A 21,900-nucleotide genomic window follows, 5' to 3' on the forward strand; every position below is an offset into this window, starting at 1 on the left:
GGAATTTGTGATGTTTTCTGGAATGGCTATTCATCCTAATTTTTCTTTCCCACCATTAATCTAGAAGTGGACTGGCAGAACTGTGGGCACCAGATTTTTGTCTAAGCTCTGCTGTTAGTACTGGTATAAACTCAACAACTCAACTCTCTTTTGGAGACTCAGTCTTCTCATCTGTAAAATCAGCATATCAGACTACCTCTACTGTTCTCAAACATTATGACAACATAGAACATTCTTTATCTTTCTAAATTAGAAAATGAATAAAATTGAAAGCTGCTTTGTTTGCAATGTGGAACTTCGAGTTCCACCTGCTCAGATTTCTCTATCTCTTGTTGTCTTGAAGGGGGATACTGACACTTGAAATCATTTTTCAGACTGTAAGAATCTGGTACAGAACCCAGAGGACTACAACAATACTGAACTCTACTTTCTATTGCCACCAAGGGAAATGTATTCTGTGATCTTCCCATACCATGGAAGCTTGGAAGAGGCTGATATTAAATCCCAGCTAAGCCATGACAGTCACTTCTGAAAGTTTGGGGCAATGTGAACCTCCTGTTCTCAACCAAGGAGCCCAGTTTACACCGGGCCACGAGAGCAACATGCAGGGAATGACGTAGGTAAGTGACTCCACTATAAATTACAGTAAGGTAAGGTTTCCATCAGGTACAGATGTGATTTAGGCTTTATTGTTGTTGTTTTGTTTTTTTAATAAGCCACCTGTCCCCTTTCCTAAGAGCAGAGACATGAACCAGGGAAGGCTTTTTGGAAGCATTTATATTGGAAAGACAATGAGTCTCTTAAATGGATCCCTGAAAAATGAAATCATTTACTGACATAATTCTATAAATTAGAGTTATTCAAATTGAAGCCACAGGTCACATGAATGCGTTATATTTTAAAGTCAAGCATCCCTTCTACTCCACACAATTATTTCACAATTTATTTACAAAAGTATAGTTTTCTCCAAACATCCCAATGGCATGTACTTTAAAGAGGGAATTTGGAAAGCCTAAAATTTCTGCCGGAAATGATCCATTTAAATAGTCTATATTTGATGACTATATAGTCTATATTCATATTCATGACTATATTAACTGAGTTTTTTCATCTGAGACGTTTTATTGGAATACATTATTCTGCTGTTGGGTGTCTTCTGCAGAGCTAAGAAAAGTGTAAGAAATGCATTTTCCATATGCCTGTATATTCTAAAAAGATAATCTAATTTTTAAGAAAAGGAATGGATGTAAACGACTACACTGTTATTTGGTAATTTGTCTCTCTCATCCCTTTGTATTTGTCTGTTACAGGAATATTAAGTTTGGGAATTTGGGGGGAAGTGAGTTTCCACCTACTAACGCAAGAAGTATATATAAGGGGGGAATCATTCTCATAAACTGTTATATGATGAAATGGAATTTGAAATACACTACCTGAGAGAGAAGGAGGAGAGCCAACAGGAGTTGAAGGATTGGATGAAAAGCTGTTGTTAGTGTGATCTGGAGAATAGATCTTAAAACAATAAGGAGAAAGAAAAAAACACCCTCATTCATTAAATAATTCACATTTTTCTATATGACAGTTATCGATACAATTCATTTAAAACTTACAAGTTACAAAATAGATGTAACAATCAACTACAGTACCAATATTGTCAAATAAAAAACTTAACAATTATTTTAATTTTTCAAAACATGAATTAACTGATGTGGTATGGGATGGAGGAAACAGAGTCTCCAGGCTGGGGTCAGGAGACTTCAATCAGACTTTTCTTCTTACTGGCTGTGTGGCTATGGGCCAGCCAAGTAGATACTCTGAACTTTCCTCATCTACAAAATGAGAAGTTGGATAGGATCGCTTCTAAGATATTTCGCCACTCCTTTGCCAGATTAAGGCATTTGATTCCATAGCATCAGAAGGCCCAGATGAAACAAAAACTTTTACTTAGGGCACAATGCTAATATAGTGTGAACTTTTTTAATGCTCCCAATGGTAAAAGCCAACTGAAGAGACAAAATCTTAGAGAAGCAAATCTCCACTTACATTCATTCATTCATTCATTCATTCATTCGTTTGACAGAGTCTTGCTCTATCACCCAGGCTGGAGTGCAGTAGCAGGATCTTAGCTCACTGCAACCTCTGCCTCTCGGGTTCGAGCAATTCTCCTGCCTCAGCCTCCCCAAGGAGCTGAGATTACAGGCACGTGCCACCCAGCCCAGCTAATTTTTGTGTTTTTAGTAAAGACGGGGTTTCCCCATGTTGGCCAGGCTGGTCTTAAAACTCTTGCCCTCAAGTGACCCACACACCTTGGCCTCCCAAAGTGCTGGAATTACAGATGTGAACCACAGCACCTGGCCTTCCACTTATATTTATAAATGACCATGTTTAGTTTTTGACTAAAATACCACATATATACTCTCTGAGACAATGAAGGTATGCCATTTTGTCATCAGGGAACATATAAGAAATGTCCAATTTTAGCTTCCTGGCCGTGGGTGGGCAAAGCAGAGAAGCTGAGTCCCCCAGTGCCAATTATGTGACATTTCTTCGTGGACCTCAGTTATTGTCTTTTTTTTCCAAATGCCTCTTCCAAAGTGCTTTAGAACTATTCCCTGCTGACAGTCTTAGCTGGTCATTGAGCACCCATATTACTTTAGAGAAAAATAAACATCAGTATAAAAAAACCTATAAACTTAAAAGTCAGGAGAATATTCCCACATCCATAATTGAGTGGGGGTTAGTACCACTGTGAAGATTAGATGGAAGAGACAATGTAGATATGGGAAGGTTCAGACCTTCTCAAATTTCCCAATGACTGTTATGCAAGAAAGCTAGCATTTTCCAAAAATCAAAGCTATATGTCATTCATTTTTGAAAATTCCAAATGTCCACTTCTGATTAAAGTTCACCCTTTACCACGGTACATATGGAGTCCAAAGTCAATATTTCCTCACCGAAGCAAGTGCTTTCCCCAGAGCATCTCCAGTCTGGGAGCTGCCGGCTGCCCCGCTTCCTCTATTTGCTGCAAAAACAAAAGGCAGAATATGAAAACCAGGCAGTGAGACATCTAACAATTTTCTATTCCTGGTCCATTTACTCACAATTTAATTGCATTTTTAATGCTAATTACAACACATTAATCTTTAATTAGCATTAATTTGTTTGCTGAGGTAGATGTCAAATATATTCATGTTACATTTTTTTACAGATAAAATATAAACCTGACATCTTGGTTTAAAGATAAAGTGGTTTCCTTGCTATGATTTCCCCTTGCTGTTGATGAGCTGGTGAATGGCAGCAATCTATGTGACGGTCATTGCTGACAAGTATATGGCACTTTCAGGCCTCTGGAGTCCTCAGAGTCTGTCTTTTCTTTATATTATTTTATAGTAAATGGAATTATCTTCACAAATAACTTCTACCTGTTTTCAAATAAATAGAAATTTTATACATAGCAAAACGAGGTATTCTTCTCATAGTTCCACAGTATATCAAACAAACAAATATTTCTACAACAGGTCTGGCTAACAAGGAGAGAAAATATTTTTAATGTTTTCAACAACAAATATTCTCCACATATTTTAAAGTCTGTGTTTACACTAAGAAAAAGTGAACTGTTACGCTACTAAAAGTCAATATGGTCTCAGATTCCAGAGATAAAATAAGTCTACATATTCATGAAGCGTATCTCGACTGCCTTAAACACTGGTATTTTTATCGACAAAAGAGAAGAACAAAGAGTATTGTGAATAATAAAAGACATATATTCCAGTATATAATTCAGAGCCAGCTTCCTTTAACACGTATAGTTTGAAGGTATCTTGCCTTTGTAACTAAGTGACAGACTGGGATTTCCAGCGTTCTTGTGAGGTCTTCGGTATTAACAGAATGCTTAGAACTTCGGATATGTTGCATTTATTAAGGCCTTAAATATCAGCAAATTGACACAGTATCTAAATAAAACCTATTAGATTTCTGGGGTAAGGTCTGTTTTCACTATTTTGTGAAAGAAGAAAAGGAAAGCTTAACTCACCCAATGAATCCAAGCAAAACTTCATTAAACAGGTATATAATTTTTAAGACTTTCCAGCCCTATTCTTGAACTAAGAGAGCCTTCTTTCCTACAAATGTGTTGTCATCACCTTCTAAACTTGTAAAATGCAGTCGTGTGGGGGGGGGGGCGGTGTCAGATCTTCAGTGGTCCAATTCTATGGCTTTTCCAGGTCATCAGTTAATTCTCCTGACCTCGGCTTAGCATAGCTAAACTATGCTTGTTATTTTCATATATTTATATGTTGGGCATGTCAGATAATCTTTCGATATATGCTTTATGTGGTTGACAAAACCCACACCCATATATACTTGTTCATTGCTGAAATACTGAAAGAAAACTAGCACATGATAAAAAGAACACAATTACCTTGTGACAAAGAGACCTCTATTCCATTATCACAAAGTTATGATATTAAAAATACATGGTTTATTAGCACTCATGATAGGAACTGTATAAGTGAGTTCTTTGAAATGAGGGTCTGACATCATACAAATGGATCAGTGGGAGCAACTCAGATATCAAGCGTATTAAAAATATTTAACAAAGATAAAATATAACAAATTACATCTAGTGTGAAAATGAGAAGAATTTTTGCATTAAGGAGTTCTTTAAAGACTAAAAACAGGGATTACAGGCATGCGCCACTATGCCCAGCTAAGACAGGACTATTGCTTGAACCCACCAGGCAGAGGCTGCAGTGAGCCGAGATCGGGATCGCACCACTGCACTCCAGCCTGGGCAACAAGAGCAAAACTCTGTCTCAAAGGAAAAAACAAAAACAAAAACAAAAAAACCCTAAAAACAATTCTAAAGGGAAAATAATAACGATGTGAAATATAAATGACACGAATGTTTTTTCAGTATGCATTACCGTGGTATTTGGGGGGCGCTTATCTTTCTTTTCCCCTAGAAACAGTATTTCTTTTCATTATTATAGACCTAAAAATTAGAGCTACCAGTCAAAATAATTTGTGTTATCTGCTTGATTTGAATATAGATTTTCACAAAAAGTTCAGAGCTACACTGGAAAAATCACATTATCTAACAAAGAACCTAAGCCAAAAACGAACAAGATATTGCTTCATTACAGATAATATCTGCTACAGTAGTGGCTTTCAAAAGATTAACTCTTCCTTTAAACAATTTAAAATGAAGATTATAAATAATACATATATTTTTATGAAACTAAACAAAGTATTGAAAACCAATAAAAATATTTTAGGAGCATTTAAAAACTAAACCTATATACCCTAAAATCACGCATTAGAAGAGACAAGATATGATCATTCTGATTTCTTTAGTACTACAACCCTCTATCTAAACTTTCTACCGTGCCTGTTTTATACAGGGAGATATTATGACTCAGGAAATAGAATTAAAAATAGAATCAACTTCTTACCTCATCTTGTCATGAAAATATTTCAGAAAACTACAAAGGCTACTCATGGAAACCACTGATAAGAACAGACTATTTTCTAACATGAAGCCATTTTACCTTGCAACAGCTGGAGTGCCAAACCCAAGGGCTTAAATTTCAAAGCAGTTTACTGGGGCCAGTTTGCCCTTTCACTTGGAATGCCTTTTGTTCTGGTCCAGGAAACACTGGAGAAGCTACATTTTCTAGATTCCCTGAACATGTTAAGCTACATGGGTTCTTCTCTAACAGATTTCTCTTTTTATTTGTGTGACTGATATAACAAAGGGCATAACTGGAAAGTGAATATATTTTAATTCTCAAGTGGCATAATTTTTTTTGGGGGGGCCGATTGAGAATTAGGCCATGTTTAACAAGAAACACCATATCCTCCTTTTCAGCTTTAATATAACAGGACTTGATTACTCCTTAAGGCCCAAGATTTTTGTCAACTCATATTAGAAACAATCAAAATGCCCATGTAACAGGAATAAACATGAAAACTAATGCATTTGCTTGGTAAAGACTCTATCGATTTCTAATTTTGTCTCTAATCAATTTATCTTGCCTGAGAGAAAAACAGTCAAGTCTCTAAGGAGAGCTGTAACATACAAACATGAATGGAAGATGAGCAGTTATTAAGGGGAACTGTAATTCTGTAGGAGGCTTCAACACTGCCTGCCACCCAAGTATTGTTCAGATGGCTTGAGCACAAGGGGTGTTGCTGGCTGGAAGATGAAGCAGAAAGAAGGGTTTTGTATCTTGGGCTATGTGTTAGACCACCCTCTGTCTCGGTCTCAGCTTTGGGGGAATGTTCATTCCCATTAGAACACACCCTCAACAAAACACTGGGATGAGTGGTGCCTTGGGATCAACTACTAAAAATCAGAATTCGGAAAATGTCTTGCCCCTTTAACACACACCCACCATCTAAGGCTGGAAACATCATGAAGGCATCAAAGAAATGAGTAGCACAATTCACACTGTGTTTGCTTGAGAGAAGATGACTGCTTTCGAAGTAGGTTTTTCTAAACTGTGTCCGAGTGACCCTCAAGTTATTAAACCATTAGAAGCGGCATAACAATGCCATGGGCTTGTCTATAAAGTTGATAAAAAGAGGGAGCATCTCCAGCACTCCTACTACAACCATTGTAAAATAAAAACTCAAGTATATAGACTACAATGCACTAATTTTTAACAGGACAGACTCCTATGAACATACGAATTAAGGGGAAGTTGGGCTTCCTGACCATGCACAGGAAATGGAGGAGAAGACTTAAATCAAACTAGTTTATTGTTCTCTGTTGGTGGTCTTGGTAACGAACATGCCTTGACACTGATGAATAAAATTCATATTATGCTTATGCACTGTGCTTGTTCATCACATGACTATTTGAAGGCTTGAGATCTCGTAAAATATAAAGTGTATCTTATATGACTACTCTAGTAATAAAATTACTGTGAAATCAAGTCCTCAACGGGAAAAGGACATAAGTTCTCAAGTAGTGTCAGTAGTCTGTGCTATGGTAGGGAGTCCTCTTACTTCTTTCCATCAGGAAGGGCTACTGGATATTATTGCAAATAGTAAGGAAATACGTGGCTAACCAAATGTGTCTTGTTTCGACTAGACAAGACACATACTAACGTGTCATACAAACATGTCATTAGAAGTGTAAGTTCTAAGCCAGATTAATTCATGAACCAGATAAATATTCCAGGGTAATCTTTAGCATATGGTGTATTCAATCAATCTTGGTAGCCTGTTTCTTCAACACTGTTTCGTTTGAGTTTTAAAAACATGGGAAAGACCATGTATTAGAAAGTAGGCCAGTTAAAGACTAATAAAACAGTAACAGTCATTATAACTGTTACGTTAGTTATGGTATATATATTCTCTCTGAGGGTAAGGGAGTGTGTGTAGCCCCAAACCACAAAGAATCATACCCTGTGAATGTATACAGATGGTATCTCCCAATGGGGAGACAAAGCATTCTCATCCTCGAGTAGTGTCAGTAGTCTGTGCTATGGTAGGGAGTCCTCTTACTTCTTTCCATCAGGAAGGGCTACTGGATATTATTGCAAATAGGAAGGAAATCCGTGGCTAACCAAATGTGTATGGTTACTATCCTGTAGACGTTCCTATTCTCTACAGCTGGTATCTAATAACTTACTTCCTCCTCCGTATGTATGCTCAAATACAGAAGCACTGAACTGCACTGCTTCTGAGAATACCCAGTGTCATAACACTGAAAAGAGTTTGAAGAACTGAGTAGAGGATGCTGATGCTGATAACTCCCGAAGACCCCTGAGAGCTACTCTCCTTAACTGGGTGCTCCACCAGCTAAACTACTATGAATCCATGTTGTGTCTCATACATTATGTTCCCCTAATTCTAGGGCTAATTAGATGACGCTTTCAATTCAGAAAAGTCTAAAATGATCTCCAGAATTTGAAAGCAAGGCTTAAGAAAAGCAGTTAGGGGGTCCAAAGTGGCTCCCTCCGGAGGTCATGGCGCTCGCGAAGGCGAGGTCATCAGTTCAAGGCTAACCTCATAAGCTCAAACTGATTGGCAAAAAAAAAAAAAAAAAAAAGAAAAGCAGTTAGACTATATGTAATGAATAAAGCACCTTATTCTACAATTCTCTTGAAAATCCATGGATGAATGTGTCATTAAAAAAAAACCCTCATTAAGGTAATCTTAATAAGCTTTATCCTTCTTAAGGACTTCTCAGAAAATGATATTGGATATTATAGGGCAAAAGAAAATAAAGCAGGAAATACCCAGTTACTCCCCCAAGCCAAACAAACAGCAAACTTCAGTGGGCATCTTCCGTCTTTGACATGCAGAGGACAGAAGAAGAAGAAACGAAGTGTCGTAACAGAGAGGTTACCTTCTGAGAGTTCTAGAGCTTGTATCTCACCCCATAGGCACTGCGTTGTTCTAGTGTCAGTTCAGGATAACTGCTGACCACCAGAAAGAGATATGATAACATGACACTGAGAGGAAGGGCAGCAGCCCTCTTCTGAACTGAAAAAGCAGCTTCCTAAGACATCAACACCACATATGAAATGACTGCACTGTCTTGCAACTTTTCACCAAGAAAACGTGAAAAATGTGATGTCCATGTGTTAGTGCTTGAACCCCATTCTTCAGGCATTAGTATTGCTTACAGTCATTTTCTACAGAATCATGTGTAATCTCAAACATGTGTCAGGCTATGTGTTCCCTATTTACCAATTATTTAATTAGCTCTGTTTGTTCTTTGAGATACAGGCAACGTAATATTTCTTTATTTCCTGCATTTTAGAATGAGTGACTATATGCCAAATATTTTCAAAAGTCTGCAGATGTATCCTATTAGTCCATACTGTTTGTTAGGGAAGTATCACTAACATCAGAAGAGAAAGCTTCTCTTGTTATACAGACACGCTGCCATCACTGACTTATACCACACTTGAAAAATTCAAACCAAAACTAAGAGAACTTACGTGTGAAGAAACACGGACCACTCAAACATCATTCAATACTAAGGCTTATTATGCTTAAATTTTCCTCTGCATTTTCACGTATGCAACTGGTGAACATGCCATTTTAAAGAAAAACATTCTAGAATGTTCTCTCTTAAAGTAACTTAAAGTAATATCTGTATTTATGCAAAATAATAAAGGTTTCCTCCTCTAAAATGCTGAATTACCATATCTACCTAGTTCCTGAAAAATTATGCATCTTTTTCTCATTGTGCTAATGGATTTTGACAAGTGTATCCATTATTGTAAAATAATGTATGTGATAAATTTCTAAAAAGCCCTTTTCTGAGTTCTAAAAATCTCATACTTTTGTTTTTAAATTATAGCACCTTTATTATTGTCAAGACCCTTAAATAAGGACCTGCGGTTTTTACCAAGTTAAATCTATTCTTATCTAGCATATTGAAGTCACTATTGCTCCACTCTGCCTAGACCAACAAGTAGATTCTCCTGTTCATCCACAAACTAACGATGAAGACAATCAGCTAAAACCAAGAAAACCTCATTCCCACTGAGAACTGTGGCTGAGCTGTCTACAAGTCATGGAGGTAACCACCCCACTTCCTGATATATCCTTTCCAAGTCATAGTGCCACTCTCTCAAGAGGACTGTTTTGCAAATCAATCAGTAAAACTTTTTTTCAAACAGTGCCTAAATATGTTTTCCTCAACTCAAGGTTCTGCTCCACCTTCATACCTTCCTAAAAAAAGAAAATTACTCAGACCACAAGTAGACAGGAAATCTGTCATGTAAAAGGATGAATGACCGGTCATCCTTCTTTATAACCAGACCTCATGACTGCAGAAAGGGGCTTTCCATTTGTCAAACCACACTGAAGTGAAATATGCTTTTCTCACTTTTTCAGTTCTGCACTGCTTTCTTTCTTCTTGTTTTTCAAATCTGCCAAAACTGCATTGATAGCTAACAAACTTCCCCATGTGACCTCTGTCTGTAGCTCTCCAAGGTCAAACTGGTGCAATGCATTTGTAGAAGCTTGGTTAGAGTTACAGAAATGGAAACTCCTCTATTTGCCTCTTAGGACAGTGGAGTGGAGAGGCTGCGAGATGGCTCATCTCAAGTGTGAAATATATTACTGAATAAGCAGGGAGGGCATTATTGAGGCAGAAATTATATTTCCAACATTTCAAAACACATCTCTCCTTCATCAAAAATGTTCCTAAATAAGTGATTCACACCACTTCCCAAAATTCTACAGACTCTCTCAAGAAAACAAGTGCAAAGAGCTAAGAGGATTAAACAGCAGCATTTTTCTGTTGCATAATCTTCTCTCAAAGACATATACTGAGGATTCTCCCCATAAATGCTCTGAGAGTGACATTCAGGCCAAGCAAGGAGTTAGTTTGAACTAGAACCCCAGAAAGTGACCACCTTAGAAGTCTGAAAGTTCTAAGAAGACCCTGGTGCACTAAGCTGTGCTGGTCATCTGAACAACAAGGTTGTCAAAGCTGGTTCAGAAGAAGGTAGTAGCTATCTATCTCCCCATCAACTCCAACTCTTCCCTCCAGGGGTAGCTGGACATCCAGCCCAGTTCCTGTCTCAAGGTAGGAGTACTGATCAGGCAACCACCTGCCCCAGGGAAAAGACTACAATGAACATCAGGAGAAAGGAGGGGATGATGGCTCAGTTTATGGGAGCAGCATTCTTCTTGGACCTTAACTCATTAGTAAATGTCCTTGGTGTTTAAAAAAAAAAAAGCAGCAAATAACTCCTGGCCAACTGATGCCCAGGCGTCTCCTCTCTCATAACTGAGCAGATGATTCCACCCCTCTGAGGGACTCCACAGTGTCATTCTCCAGAAGATTAACCTCAGGTAGTTATTAACAGTCACCTGAGAATTTCATATAAACCAGTCCTTGGAAGACAGTGGCACACCATGGATAAGAGCCGAGTACAGTAACTGGAATTTGGCAAGTGATCAGTAAGTATCATTAAGAGCTATTCTGCTTTGTAACTCACTAGTCTCCGATGGCTCATCTTATGACTTTGTTCACTATTTCTGAGTGTGAGGAACAAGAAAGTTTTGGTCTGTTTGAACCCTGGTTCAAACTAATTATTTGCAACAGACAATGTAGCCAAATTTCAGTATCTTGTGACCAAAAATGTGGTTATGCTCAAGCCAGTGGTTTTATTTCTGTTTGGTTCATTTGTGTGTTATGTGACTAATATTTATTGCTTAATTGCTATTCAGTTATGAAGGGGAAAAAGGAGGTGCTTGATGATTAAACCCGGACACCGACTATCGGTATCAGAATTGGCATTTCTGTGACTCACCCATGATACTGTCTGTCCCGTTGGCAGGAGGCGTACAGGAAGAGGTGCTGTAATGGTTTGTGCCACTACGATGGAAAGTGGACATCGGAGGAAGACTGGAATTGATGTCTGCTGAGGAGTGTGATGGATAGCTCTACAGGAAGAAGCAGAAAAAGGTGGCCATATTTAATCACAAGGTATCAAGTGAGTTAGTTTTCAAATACTTTTCTCACAACTCTCTATTTTACAATGGAGACAGCTTTTAGAATTTCAAAACAGCCAAGAATATATCTTGCTTATATCTGACGGCTTTCATTTTTCAAATAGTAAGTTATACAGATACATAGTTAGCTTCGGTTTGCATCAACTGTGGAGGAATATAATGGCAATGAGGGACACTGAGAAAGGATCACAATCTCGAAATCTACCAAATTACTGCTTAAAATCATCTCCAAGGTTTCAGCAACATAGAAGACTACTCTACTATTAATTGTTTGTATGGCCTATTGATCAAGTGAAAAACATTCCACCATATAATGAATAAAACAACATTATGACCCACAGGGCTTATATTACATTTCATCCTGACCTTCTTGAAACTAGATGGCAAAGAGTAAACAGTCTCAAATCTTCTTCCTCCCAAATTAAATTATCTTTTTGAACCACAGCAACAATAAAATTTAGTAAATAAAAAATTTAAAAAGCACTAATGAAATATTTCTCTTACTCATCAATATCTAACCATTGACTATATGGAATTAAATTAGAACCATATGATTCATTTTGGTCTGAGTCCTTTCTTTCCAGGACCTACCTACAAGCACTCCTCATATAGCTGGCAATGAAAGAATATCTTCACACAATCATTTGGTTTAAGACTTTGCTTTGAGTTTAATTATTATATTAGTTTTCCAAGTAAACTACATTTCTTGGGTATGTCACAGTGCCCGTAAGGTGGCAAATTAGTTGCAATTCATCCATCTGCTTCGGAATGAACAGATCACTAAAATGTACATAGTAATTTACAAAAACGTGCTGAGCTATTTTCAAGATAAAAAGCAGCTTCAAAAGTTATTCTCATAGGCATTTGAATGTGTTATGTAAAGGCAAAGTATTGAAGCTAAAATACACTTTTTCTTCATATGTAATATACGAATGGACTATGAGTCTTTATTATGTCACTATTAGAAATGCTGTTAAAATTGTTTATTTCAAAATTAGAGATGGGATATAATGCTGATAGTCACAGGTATTCAAAACCCAAGCATTTGTTCACGAGGAATGAAACCACAGTCTGTCGAGTGCTGCCCTATTTACTCTGTGAGCTCCATCCTGAATTCCACCTCTTTCTTGAAAGTTCCCTGACTACTTAACTCTTACACAATCTCTTCTCTCCAGGCGCCTAATGCACTTACATTCTGCACGATGCCCTTTAACACTTAGATTTTGCCTTTCATTTCTTGCTCATTCTAGTGTATTTTCACCTGTACTGTAAACTCTTTAAAGGAATAGAGCTTATAGTTCTGTATCCCACAACTTGTGGCTAACTACTGAACACATAATTACACTATATGCTCAATGAACAGCTGGTTATCTGTTAGAATTTAACAAACAGTGGACTGAAGTATAACTTATTTGAGCGCCAACTAAATAGTCTGAGAAAATGAACCCATGTATCAGAGGTAAGATTTGTCAATGTCGCATGCATGTTTTTGAAAAAATTACCTGTGGATGCCCAAAACAGCCCAACTTAAAAGACTTCAGTAAAAAAGTTGAGATGATGCCTTTAAATCTTTCCAAGTTCCTGAGAATGCCTTTCACATTTTTTAATTCCATGGACCCCTTTCTTTCCTTGACCCCAAAATTCCTTAGACCACCTGTTAAACTCATTTCTACGTGCCGCCTAAAGAACACCCAAGGTAGTCCACGGAATTTCCTCCAATGAATAATATAGTAGACCCATTCCATAGCATAGCTAATCTGAAAGCTTAACACGGATAGAGCTATTTCTGCTCTAGAGGTAAACGCTATAACAAAATGGAGGAAAAGAAACAGAATGTGGGAAAAAATACAGATTACTAAGTTTAACTTGACTTCTCCACAGCCCTATTCCATGTGGAATTTCTGACGAACAGATGAACTACAAACCAGTCCATGATGTGCAAAAATCAAAAAAAGAGAAAAATAATTATAAAAAAATATTTAACTAACTATAATAATCAGAAGAACCAAACAGGTAACACATCCGTGAGAATTTTTGGAACTTTTTATGTAAAACGGGCAGTAATTTGATACTTGACAAAGGGTTAATGGTGAATTCAAAGAATAAAAGGAAAAATTAATCCTCGTACATTTTAAAGGTGGAAATCAATGCAATCCATGTAAACCAGTTATTTTTAGAGACTCAGAAAATTAGATGTTGAAGTAAACTAATGAGATTTATAACTAGATTATTTTACATTAAAAACTATCTTGAAAACTACTGTCATTCAGAGATGTAATAAATGCATCTCTGTAATAAGGACACGGAGAATAATGTCTCTTTTAGAGGATTTAGGGATCAACTGTAAGAGGTCCTCTTAGTCTCTTACTCTATTACTGTCTGTCCTCTTTGTTACAAAGGATAAGAGGAGTGTGACAAAGTGTGAGGCTTTACATGCCCACTGTTCGTTCATTTTAACTTAGGATCCCCAAGAGTAGTGTATTTAGTGTCTATTAACAGAGTAACTGTTGGAAATGTTTCCATTAGTGGTATTTTTTATTGATCTACTGGTTGATTATTTAAAGATTAGAAAATATAGTAACTGGTACATATAAATAAGAATAAAATCATGCTTTGGGTTTGGGCAGGATTTTACAACCTTGGCACTACTGATCTTTTGTGCCAGATAATTTTTTGCTGTGGAGGCTCTCCTGTACATGACGTCATGTTTACCAGCACCCCTAGCCTCTATACACTGGATTCCAGTAGCATCCAGCCCCTAGTTGTAACAATGAAAATGTCCCCAGACATTGCCAAATGTTCCCCAAAGGGCAAAACTGCCTCCAGTCGAGAATTACTAAAGTAACGACTTATGTTACAAAAAAATAAAAGACAACAGAACTTCCTTTAAAGGAAAATCCCAGACTCCTAGGACTGTTTCGCCCAAAGACCATGCCTAAATCATGCCAGACAGTGAAGACTCTATCCTATTCTTACAAAGAACTCTGCCAAGTCATTCCAAACATAAATCATCCACAACCACCCATTGCAAAGCTTAACCACAAACTCCATTCATCTGAATGATTTTGTGTGTGTATCTGTAACACAGCAATGCTTAGCTGTGGGATTCTGTTGGACAGGCGAAAACTGTAAATGGGATTTACAGACTAAACATCAGCAACTCGACAGCCGCTACTGAAATATGTGATCTTAAGCTTTTTAATTACACATTCTATTATAACACGGCATAAAGTGATGAAGGCAATGATGTTTTTAAAATGTTTTATCTTTAGAGATAATATCAACTTGGCTTATCAAATTATACCCCAAATAATCCAGGAGCAGCACTTTGCTTTTTCTAAACTATCCCTTTGTTCAGTATGGGACTAGCCAGATGCTAAGAATAAAATTGTAAGGAACAACCTTTATTTTCAAGTGAAAGGACACCAACTGCTACTATATATTCAAAGTATTCTCAGTGTCAGATTCTTCTAAGACACTTCAGTAAAAGATTTTCAGATGGTTAAATATTCAAAGTACAATGGTAACTAGATATAATAATTCAATAGCTTTACTATCAGTGAGAAAATTCATTAGTATACATTACCAGATAGCTTATTCATGTCCCCTTTAAACAAAAGCAAAAACAACAAACTCTACTCTCTGAAATCTGTTAACTGATCAGATGAAAAACGAAAATCCTGTGTTTTGTGGCAGATAAATGCCATTACAAATATGGCTTCTGATATAGACTATTGGGTTACTCCTTCAAAACGATCTTTTCTCCCTAGTTGATAATACTGTTTTGGTTCTGCAAAACTTTTTCTAAAAGAAATGTAGTTGGTTTCCATTTTGAAATTACACGTTTTGTGCATGGAAGCACATTTCAAAGATACTTCCCATGCATGAAGTGGACTAGGATAAAATCAAATTGCCTAACTCAAAACTCTCGAGCATGATAGGAAAAGAAAGAAACACAGAAGGGAAGAAAAATCAACATCAAATGGGCAACTCTTAAAACAAGTGAAATTCCAATATGCTGGTATGGTGCCCCAGACTTTTATTTGTAATCAAAACTTTCCTTGTTCACAGGACACATGTAGTTTTAACCATAAGGTTTTAAAGAAGTGGAAAATGATGGTGGAGAAATAAAAATTTTAGCCAAAGTTCTAGCATAATAATAGTGGATACAGTTGATATTTTTCTAAGCTTTCAGTCTAATATCTCCAAACAGGAGATAGGTGAAGAGAAAATCATCTGCTATTTACTCGAAATGTGCTGAAATGTGAGATAGTTTGTGATTTTCATGTTCCATCTTGGGAGATGATACAAAGAGGCCAATTCCATTTCTACTGTTTGCTTCTCTGGAATATATAGGCTAACTGACAACTTAGCATCTCCACCACTAGGACCAACTAAATATGGATATTCAAGGATATCAGAAATCTTAACTTCTGGAATTTTTTTGATTATAGGAATAGGATATCAGATACCTGTTTTTTATCAGTTCTGGTTGAGCAAAAGAGAGCAAAGACCACATAAATCCAGAATGACTTCCTTTATCAGAACAGAGAAAGACACCTAAATGTGGATTTGAGAAGAAAAAGGGGCAAATGCAAGACGAAGCGTAGTGGTGCAGATATCACCTAGGATCACTCGATTTCTCACATGCTTTTGCATTTGTAGGATTTGAGGTTCACACATTTTTAAAACTACGTTATTGCACGAGGGACTCAAATTTCATCTTATCCGCATCCCAAACCTAACTCAAAATCTAGGCTCTTTCCTTCGGTTAATGACAATCTTAAGTTCAACAGTGGACTCTGGGCTATGGTGGTATTTAAGGACAGAAAAAGTCAGCTGAATTGTTTCCTCCAGGATAAAGAGACATACTAGAATAGATTAATGTAGGGGATGGACAGAGTGGAAATGTTTAGTAATGAAAGACATAACACTCTACAGCCCAGCAGCTTTTACCTGGAGTGAGGAAAACTGAGTATGAGTGGCAGGCTGGGATGGGAATTAAAGTTAAAATACTAAAAGATGGGAATCTGATCCATGTAGAAACCTCATGGTTTCTCTTACTGATGGAAGTCTATAGAAAATATAAAAACTCCTTCTTTTGGGAACTTCACAACAGGCCAGAGCTGACATGAGCTAGTCAAGGGGAAACAAAATGCCCCTCAGTGATGTATGCAACCTACTGACCATCACTCTGCCCTCTGCAGCACATCCTTTGAAACTACAGCCAGCAAAAAATGACCAGGAACTGCCATGCTAAGATTCTGCAACTTAAATAAGTATGTATTTATGTGCCCAAGGAAGCTGACATTGTGATAAAGAAGGCACAGAACAAAACACAATAAGCAAAAGAACAATGCCAGAGAGACTCTGGAAGGGTTTCCAAAGGTGATCTGATCCTGTTATGTCTTTGATCACAGAAACAATACAACTGTAAGAATAATGGATGTGTGCCATTTTTGCACTTATGTGCAGAGTCCGCGTGTACATGCATGGAAAGACAGAGGGTGAGATTTAATAAAGTAGCTGTGATATTCCCATTACTGTGTACATCTGCCTTACCAAACGTTCGTGTGGATGCAGGCTACAGTAGCTGTTGGACTGTGGAATATGAGAAGAGTTGCCCAACATTCCTGCATAGCCAGGCTGATTCATCCCACTGGAGGAGCTCCAAGGGTCACTGCTGTGATGGCCATCTGTAAAGGACAAACAGAACCATGACTTTCTGAGGCATTCAGCCTTGCCTTATGGAATAGGGTTTTTAATATACTTGTAGATTTCTCTCTTTAAGAACCATGCAAGCAAAATCATGTCTGTGATTTTGACAACTTCAGAGTTTTAACTAGAAGATGGAAATTAAAGTTAAAAATAAGAGGCCACAGTAGTGAGTTTAAAATATGCCCCAGGCAGTTTCGGAATATCTTTCACCTCAATTGCATATTCCTGCAAGTCTTGAGTTCTCAGGGCACCAAGTACCCCTCTACTGAAGGGAAGCTGATCTGAGACACAACCATGACGTAACCGTTTCTGTGGTCATAATGTGAAAACACAGGATTTTTTTCAAAAGTTATCATTCATGTACTTGACTTTGAGTCCTTAGATTACAGAGGTTTAAATGTCACCTTATATTCAAATATGAAGTTCAAGATCACTAACATTTTAAATAGATAGCACATATGACAAATAAATTGAAAACATATATCACTGAACAAGAGTCTCCTGACAATGTGATACACTCAGTCGCAATGCATTTAGGATTGTTAACACAGAATACTCTGCTCCATGCAGACTTATAAAAATACATACTTTACATAAATTATGCTTTTCACAGTAAATTAATATTTATCACATCCCATGATCTTGGCATAATGTTGTTTTGAAAGAATAGAATTAGACGTGTGCAAATTAATTGTGCTCATCATAAATGTCAAGTCAATTTTTTTTTTTTTTTTTTTGCTTTTTGGGTATGCATATGCAGACGAACAAATTTTTTCTCCATGTTTTGTGTGGTCTGCTAGGGAAAGGAGCCTATTGATTTCATCTACCTGGCCTCCCCTGCAACGTACACCCTTCAAAAAAGCAATTTTCCTGGGCAGATAGAAGAAATGTATCCTTCCATCAATTTTCTCAATTGCAATCTGTTTTGAGTGATGGATCCTTGAGTTGCCAACCTCTGTAAGCACCTGCAGGACATCTCTCCCACTGCTCACAAAACAAGGGAGTGATGCTGAGGTAGCTACTGTTTATAGCTGAAGGTGATAAGCTTTTTGTCATGGCACAAAACACACCCAGGTGACACAGCCTGCTGTGCCCCTTTGAGAGTTACACCTAGCATGGGTCACACAGATAAAGGACTCCTGACACACGAGCTCTATTATGCGTGGAACGAATTCTCTCTATTCCTAAGAGAGCCATTCCATCTAATTTTATAGATTTCCATGGAATTTCACATGTGAACTAACAAACTAAAAGAGCAAACACACTGAAGAGAAGGAAGATTAATATCTTTTAATGAGAATGATTTTGAGTGTGTCTAACTATGATCTGAGTGAGACACCAGGTACCTTCCCTGGTACTCATTGCTCCCCTTCTTGTGACATGGCCCTTCCTAGAAGTACGGAAAGAAAGAAATCTCATGGCCTGTAGACAGGGCTTATGCAAATAAGGTTTTCACACTTGGGCAAAAAGAGTTAAAGTTTTCCATAAAGGGGTTCTTGGTAAATTCCACATCTAAATTCAGGGTGTTGTTAACTTGGTAACAAGATAATTACATTAGAAAATAAGTGCGACAGGCATACCAGGATGGAGCCCTTAGAGGCATCCTCCAAGTGGTCCATTCTTAAAGTAGCTGACGTCATTTCAAATGTCTTGGTCTTTTTTTGAGCAGCAGAAATGTGTATGCTACCAGTGGGCAAGACTACAAGCTCAGGGTGGGGGAGACACACATCCATGTATTTAAACATACTAGACGATTAAAAGAACAAATATACTTTATCTACCACAGAGCTGTGATTTTCTGTATTTGTCTTCTCCCCCACAACTTGGGTGTTTTATCCGAAGCAAGTTATTATTGGGACAGAGCTTTCGCCATGTCATATTCCAGTCTGTGGTAGATTACTTCATATTGGACCCTTGTTCTTACCTACAAATAGGTAAGTGGATGAAAATTTTATATAAAGTTATACATTACGGCAACTTGTTCCCTGTTGGCTAAATCCAGGATGTTCAAAACATACACGGGGTTGAACCACTTTGAAACAAAAAGCTACATTGTCTCGGGGATGGTGAAGATGCTGAAACTGTTGGTAGTGAGGTGTGTGGAAGACAATCAGGAGCATCAGCTTTAAGTGAAGCAGATCAATCTAATCTTAACCCATTATTGCTCAATGGGGTTCAATTGAAAAGAAAGGCTTAGTACACTTTTAATCAATACATTAATTTTTAAGGAATTCAGTACCTAAGAAGAGCATGACTTCAAAAATTCTACGCTTGCCTACTATTCTATTTCTTTTGCCCCATCTGTGACATGAAGTGACCCAGGGAAATGCTATCCAGTGGCCTTTCACTCAAAAGTAGCAGCATCTTACCTTGCATGAAGAAGGAGCTAGGGAAAGTGCTGGTTGTTGGTTTGGAGGAAGGATAGCCTGGCGAGTCCCTATTGTAGTCGGCAGTGCTTGCTGATGGAGCATAGACCTGAGGAGAAAGAACCAACTGAGTTTTGCTTTTTGCATTGACCAAAGCATCTCAAAGCTCCATTCTTTTACAAGACGTAGGCATAAAGTGCTACATCTCTAGCCTTCCCAGTTTAAATCTGAACAAACCCTAGAAACAGTGCCCTTTCCAAACACACTAAAACAAAACAAAACAAAAGCTCGGTGTATTGTATGAACAGAAAACAACCAGGTGTGTTATATTCCAGTCGATGAAAACCATGTCTAGTTGTAAATACACTATATAATACCCATAGGGTAATCCTGTGAGTCTAAGCACTTCTTTCTTTTTCTTCTAAACACAGATGGCCCATGAGCACGTGAAAAGTAAAAACATAAAGACATGCATCAAACCTCTTTCAAATGGTAGAGTAAAAACTCTACCTTTCAATTAAAATTTTCAGTTTTACAGAGAGGAGGTGGAGAGAGAGAGAGAGACAGAGGGAGAGAGAAGAGAACACAAATGAACTATCCAAACCACAGAAAGTGATAAATATATCTTAGAATATTAAATTCCCAGTGTCAGCTTTTTGCAGAGATGCATGAAAAAGGCCATTAAAAGCCTGGATCTACATAAGACCACCAACAATCAGCGTGTGCATAGGAAGCAGGAGGAGGGAGCCCTCCTTTTTCGTGCTTATTATATTTGTGTGTACAATAAACTTAAAAAGTGTGCCAAAAAGCTAATTTACTTACATTCATTTACTAATACTCATGAGACATGGGAAATCAATTCTTTATAAAAATAGCCTGTGTATTTTCTTGTTTACGTTTTCTTTAAACAGGACAGCATAGTAGAAAAACACAAATTCATAAGGTATAGTTTAACTTTAATTAGTTTTCCCTCTTGCCTTTTCTGCTAAATACAAATTTTTTTAATCCCTATTTTCTTTTGCTCTCAAAGTTCCTCTCTCCAGATGGTCAGAAAGACTGAAACACTGTCATCCTCTTGATGAAAATGGATACCTTCCTGCCTCCATTTTGAAGCAGGCAGCGGCTCACAAAATTGGCAGTGAGCCTGCAGTGATATTCACAGGTCACAGTAAAGGAAAAGAAATTCACCAATAAAAAGGTAAGTACAGGGTTACCAAAAAATAACTCTCATTTTTTTTTTACAGTGCACATCGAATAAACACCCCAAGAAAAATTATATAATTGCTCTCAGAACACCATGAATCATAAACTAAGCATTAATACAAGGTTTAGGATTTCACAAAGGATAGGTCCACAGAGACAGATGTGGGAAAATAGGCATCTCTGTCCATACATCAAATAAACGCTACACATGCCCCAAAGTGCCCCTGAAAATCGGGAGGTCCTGGAGCTTTAACAAAACAAAAACAAAGCAGAAAAGCCCACGCGCACTTTAGAAAACAGGGATTTTTCTTAAGGCATAATGGATATAAGCCCTATATTTCACTGGACTTTATTTTGTAATTTTTATCATATTTTAAATGTATAAACAGAGATTTGCTTATATTTCCACAGAGCTTATAATAATAATAAGAAAAAAAAACAGTTTTTGAGTGTTTTTAAGAAACAAAGAATAAAAGAATAAAACTTGGGCTAGGAATTCAAAAACAAACCAATAATCCAATTTCTGTCAACCAAATCTCGGAATTTTCTTGAGAACTATTAACTAATAGTTTGGCAGTTACTACTAAAGATATTTACAGAAGGTCTTGAGTGTAACAAGACGAAAGAAACATCACCTAGAAAAGGGGAAACTGCAAACTGACGAGATGATTGTAGTATGACGATAACACATCTACATGCTATTAGTCTGACTGCAAGCTCGCCTCAGTATTAAGCTAAGTGTACTATGGAATATCCCCAAATTTCAGAAATCAATATATATTTACTACAAAACGGAAAAGAATCTCTGATCAATATTATGAAATCACCTTATGTTTTAAAATAAGTGAAATCAATTATTTTTATATATACTTTAATTTTAATTACATATTCTATTATCCTTAAACCTATTTATCATTATGTCAATACCATTTGATGACACCAATAAGGTTTATCTTTTTTTGTTTCCCCCAATTAGGGTAGAATCACTTGGCATTGCTTTTGAAAGAAAAAGAAAAATCTTTGGTTAATTTTGGTTTTAACAACGAGGCTACTTTGACTATGAATTACAATCAAGCTCAAATATATTAGAGTACATATGAGTAAGAGTAAGTCACTTACTCCA

The 21,900-nt window shown here is 37.2% G+C and overlaps 1 protein-coding gene across 50 annotated transcripts in view; it reads right to left on the reverse strand.

The window, feature by feature from the left end:
* Nucleotides 1–21,900, reverse strand: part of TCF4 (transcription factor 4) — a 367,193-nt gene that overhangs the window by 34,874 nt on the left and 310,419 nt on the right. For all 50 annotated transcript variants that reach the window (XM_035271185.3, XM_035271176.3, XM_035271179.3 and 47 more), the window contains 5 exons: nucleotides 19,578–19,683; nucleotides 17,053–17,186; nucleotides 11,289–11,421; nucleotides 2,955–3,022; nucleotides 1,434–1,512 (listed from right to left, as the gene is read on the reverse strand). In XM_035271185.3, the coding sequence (XP_035127076.1) occupies nucleotides 1,434–1,512; nucleotides 2,955–3,022; nucleotides 11,289–11,421; nucleotides 17,053–17,186; nucleotides 19,578–19,683 (520 nt within the window). The remainder of the gene's footprint in view (nucleotides 1–1,433; nucleotides 1,513–2,954; nucleotides 3,023–11,288; nucleotides 11,422–17,052; nucleotides 17,187–19,577; nucleotides 19,684–21,900) is intronic.

This window comes from Callithrix jacchus, chromosome 13 (assembly GCF_049354715.1).
Source record: "Callithrix jacchus isolate 240 chromosome 13, calJac240_pri, whole genome shotgun sequence".
Taxonomy (NCBI): domain Eukaryota; kingdom Metazoa; phylum Chordata; class Mammalia; order Primates; family Cebidae; genus Callithrix; species Callithrix jacchus.